Here is a 4319-nt window from a genome sequence, read left to right as displayed (position 1 = left end):
CTTTGAGAATATTAGTGTTTTATTTTAAGTGTTCAAGCTGCAGCCACTGTGAATTTACTGTGACCAGAGCTAAACACCTCATCAAACCTCTGCCAGCCTCAGGCTTCCCACGGAGGGCAAGTACCAAATGAGAGCACAAACCTGAGAAAATCAGCTCTAAAGGCCTTGCAGCTTGAATGGACAGGGTTGGTGTGGTGGTGCAAGCTGGATTTGGTTATAGCTGAGTCGGACACGTTAGCACCAGAATATGAAAAGCCAAAGCCAAGCAGGTAACTGTTATGTACACAGAAAGTCAGTGGGGACTGGGTTGTGTGCTCGTACACACACAGGTGATGCTTCTGTATTTGAGGTTTCTACATGGGAATTGCTGCTTGCTTTTGTGTTTATCACACTGGAAATTCAGCGTATGCCTATGAGGTGATGCCTATACAGTGACGACATATTTCAGGGCATCTTACAGTCGTCTTCAGTGACCTTATCAGGCTGATGTGGAGAAAAACTTGTTTTTTCTTGTCATTATCTGTGTTTTATTTAAAGTAGGCAGCAGGCGCGGCTGCTCCGGTACTGCAGTGGTACAGGGAAGAAGGCAGATCACCCCTGTGTTGCAATGGGGAGGCATTCAGAGTGTAAAAATGCGCTGCTTGTGTATGTTCAGAAATAAACTGCAAAGTTAGTTATGTCAGGAAGACTTTCAGGAAGGCAAGAGGAAAATACTGCATTTTGTGCTTTTCAGTGGGAGAGTTCCCTCTTCAACTTGTGATTGAAACTGCGCCTGATTGGAATGACAGTGGTTAAACAAACACCAATATTATTAGACTTGGATGATGTTAAGTATTAATATCTTTTTCAGTAACTTAGGTTGACGTTCATCTTCCTTTTCTATTTAGGAAGGGATTGGCTTTTTTGAAAATTGATCATTTTGCGCGATTACAAATGAAATATCAGTTAAATTTCTGCCTGTCTTTACTACCTGGTAACTATTTTACTTCTTTTCCATGAAGAACAAGCGATACAGCAGTACAAAGACACAGTGGTACGAAGTTTAAATACTGTGCTTAATTTTTACAGCCAGTAGGAATCAACTTGGTCAGCGTTCAGTCGAGTCCAAACGATCAGATGCTGTGGGCGATCGATAGCAAATGGAACGTCCACGTCCGAGTGGGAATTACGGAGGAAATGCCTGTGGGCACCGACTGGGAACATGTACCAGGTAAAACCAATGCGTCCCTTCCTTCATCTTTCTGTCATTCTCTCAATGCTGGGGTGTTTTTTGTATTTGCTCTTTTTTTCCCTGTTGCTTTTTAAATTGGGTAGCGATGGTTAAATCAGATATTTTGCTCAGCAATCAAACGTGCTTATTTATAGGAACGTAGTGAGGTATTTGATAAGGGTTATCTCTTAAAGAGGACCTTGGTTTAGGTCCCTGATCTGGTTTTTTTTTTTTAGTGAATTTCTCTTGTGTGTTATTTCAGGCTGCTGCCACTGAATTAATAAATGGCACAGCTCCCTTTCAGTTAAAACTAAAGCACTGTTCCTAATAGGAGACGATTGTGCCGTGAGAAGTTCTGTATTTCAATGCGATGCAACATGGTATATCGCAGCATGGTATATCACAACATGGTATATCACAACATGATATATCACCGAATCACAGAATGGCTCGGTTGGAAAAGCCCTCTGAGATCATCACGTCCAACCGCTCCTGTCTACCCACTAAACCATATCCTTAAGTACCTCATCTACCCGCTCTTTAAACACATCCAGGGATGGTGACTCCACCACCTCCCTGGGCAGCCTGTGCCAGCTTCTGACGACCCTCTCAGTACAGAACTTCCTCCTTATCTCTGACCTGAACCTCCCTTGGCACAGCTTGGTGCTGTTTCCCCTTGTTCTATCCCCTGAACATGTGATACATCTTATACAGATGTGGCTAACAAAATCCTAATGCCACATCTTTCTATTAGCCCTGCATTAACCCTTGATTAGGTCATTAAATTTTTGCCTTGCTGTAAATAAAGCTGAATTTCATTTGTGTCTTTCTAAATAAGAGTGCATTGATGCTGTGATGCTTTTTAAAGATTTTTCATTGCTTAAAGACATGGCGCTTAGTTGTGGAGTACTTGCTTGCTTGTGAAGAGGGAGAAACTAAAAGTCCATGATGTCTATAACATTAACTGGTTTGAGACCAACTAAAGTAATAACTAAGTATTTCTTTGTGCCTTTTATAATGGAGAGTTCTTCTCTAGTATTAATATAAGAATATATAAAAGCTGTTGATAGTCTTGCCGTCTTCTCTTAATAGACTTCTCTGCAAGTGTATTTAGTATCTAAGGAAGCCTGTGATAATTTCCTCTTTACGTCCCATTGTCTCCAGGTTTGCAGGCCTGTCAGCTGGCTATAAGTACAAGGACTGTTTGGGCACGCTGTCCAAATGGAGACGTCGCTCGTCGGTACGGCATTACGGACAAGAACCCGGCAGGAGACTACTGGAAGAAGATCCCTGGAAACGTCTCGCGTTTAACAGGCAAGTGGGTTTTGCCTGAGAGTTGGAAAGTTGTGGTGCCTGATTGGACTTCTGCCTGATGGTGCTTGAGCTGACCATGGCCAGGGAGAGCTGCTCACTCTGAATGCTTTGAGAGTTTCACCAAGGGTGATTTTATCACATTAGGAAAACCTCCTCTGCGTGTAAGGCCAAGAAGGCCAACGCCATCCTGGGCTGTCCCAGCACTGGTGTGGGCAGCAGGAGCAGGGCAGGGATCATCCCCTGTGCTGGGCACTGCTGAGGCCAAACCTCAAATCCTGGGGTCAGTTTTGGGCCCCTCACTCCCAGAAGGACATTGAGGGGCTGGAGCATGGGCAGAGAAGGGCAACGGAGCTGGGGAGGGGTCTGGAGCAGCCGAATGCTGGGGAGCAATGAGGGAGCTGGGGGGTTCAAGTGGAGAAGAGGAGGTGAGGGGAGACCTTATCCCCTCTGCAGCTCCTGAAAGGAGGGGGTAGAGAGTGGGGGTCAGGCTCTGCTCTCAAGGAACAAGCAATGGGATGAGAGGAAATGGCCTCAAGTTGTGCCAGGGCAGGGTGAGGTTGGATATGGGGAAAATTTCTTCACTGAAAGAGTGGCCAAGCACTGGCAGGGGCTTCCCAGGGCAGTGGTGGAGTCCCCATCCCTGCAGGGGTTCACAAACCGTGTGGATGTGGCACTTGGGGACATGGTTTATGGCCATGGTGGGGTTGGGTTGAGGTTGGACTGGATGATCTTGGAGGTCTCTTCCAACCTTAATGACTCTGTGATTCTATAATTAGGAAAATAGATCCCAGTATTATTTATTTAATGTTTATTATTGGAACCTGCTGCCTTAATGAAAAGATGGCTCATTTCTGCTTTGCAGTGACCCCTGTAGATGAACTGTGGGCGATCAGTGCTTCAGGATCACTTCTCCAGCGCCTCACCAAGACCTTTAGCCATTCCCACAGTTTGCAGAAGAATAGTGACACTTCTGTTCTTCTTCACCCTGATGATTTTGAAGATGAATGGGAAGTGATTTAAAGTCTCTCAAGCTTGTGAAGCAGTGAAAAAAAAACCCAGAAGGACAGAATTTCTGTAATGTATGTACAGAACGTTGGATCTAAAAGCCACTCATATTGGACCTGTGATATTAGCACTTTTGTATTGAAAACCTGACCTGTTAAATAGCCCCAGGCTGTGAGTTCTGATGTCTGTTGCGGTATCTCTTGGGAGACTTTTTAGGTGTGGCATACTGTAATTGATATATACCATACTACTGTAGAGGCTCCTTTGGAAATATAACTCTTTAACTTAATCTTACTAGCAATGGAAGTGACTATTTCACAGCAGCATGCACACTAATACACGTGTACCTATTTTGAGAAGGAAATATCTGTCGCATTAAATATTTCTCTCCAGCAGAAACATTCAGCATTTCTCAATTTCTTCTTGTATACTTGGATCTCCAAACTGATGGGAACGCTCTGCGACTGTTGTACATATATTTAGAATTATGTTCCCTTGCAGCATGGAAGATACGGCAAAGTATTTCTTAGTAAGGTCTCAGAACATCACAATTACACAGCATTGGTGTTGAAATGAACTTAGTTTGATCCGTTTCCATATATAAATATCTGCAAGGCTATATTAACCTTCTGTTTCTATCAAGTTGGTTCATAATTCGGCTTCATTCAGAAGGGAGAAGTTTGAATTACACCTAAAATAAAGGGGACTTTCGCCCACTTCCCACAGCTGACAGATTTGGGGGGGGTTAAGTCCCACTTTTGGAAGCAGAAGAAGTTGCATGTTGGGTTTG

At 43.9% G+C, this 4319-nt stretch overlaps 1 protein-coding gene across 1 annotated transcript; it reads left to right on the top strand.

Moving 5' to 3' along the window:
- The first annotated feature begins 1067 nt into the window (after positions 1 to 1067).
- Positions 1068 to 3932, top strand: LOC104546687 (tectonin beta-propeller repeat-containing protein 2-like). The gene is made up of 3 exons (XM_010192125.1): positions 1068 to 1210; positions 2375 to 2524; positions 3387 to 3932. Exons 1-3 carry the CDS (start codon positions 1117 to 1119, stop codon positions 3542 to 3544), a joined length of 402 nt encoding a protein of 133 aa, XP_010190427.1. The 5' UTR covers positions 1068 to 1116; the 3' UTR covers positions 3545 to 3932.
- The last annotated feature ends 387 nt before the right edge of the window (positions 3933 to 4319 follow it).

The sequence above is a fragment of the Mesitornis unicolor genome, unplaced genomic scaffold, assembly GCF_000695765.1.
Source record: "Mesitornis unicolor isolate BGI_N332 unplaced genomic scaffold, ASM69576v1 scaffold46869, whole genome shotgun sequence".
NCBI lineage: Eukaryota > Metazoa > Chordata > Aves > Mesitornithiformes > Mesitornithidae > Mesitornis > Mesitornis unicolor.
The sequence above is the reverse complement of the archived record's forward strand: the minus strand, read 5'-3'. Positions and strand labels throughout refer to the sequence as shown.

Bases quoted from the DNA above. Each gene is read 5' to 3' on its own strand.
- LOC104546687 (XM_010192125.1), top strand. From the start codon at position 1,117: ATGCTGTGGGCGATCGATAGCAAATGGAACGTCCACGTCCGAGTGGGA. The intron at 1,211-2,374 runs GTAAAACCAATG...CATTGTCTCCAG, and splicing joins CGACTGGGAACATGTACCAG to GTTTGCAGGCCTGTCAGCTG. The intron at 2,525-3,386 runs GCAAGTGGGTTT...TCTGCTTTGCAG, and splicing joins AAACGTCTCGCGTTTAACAG to TGACCCCTGTAGATGAACTG.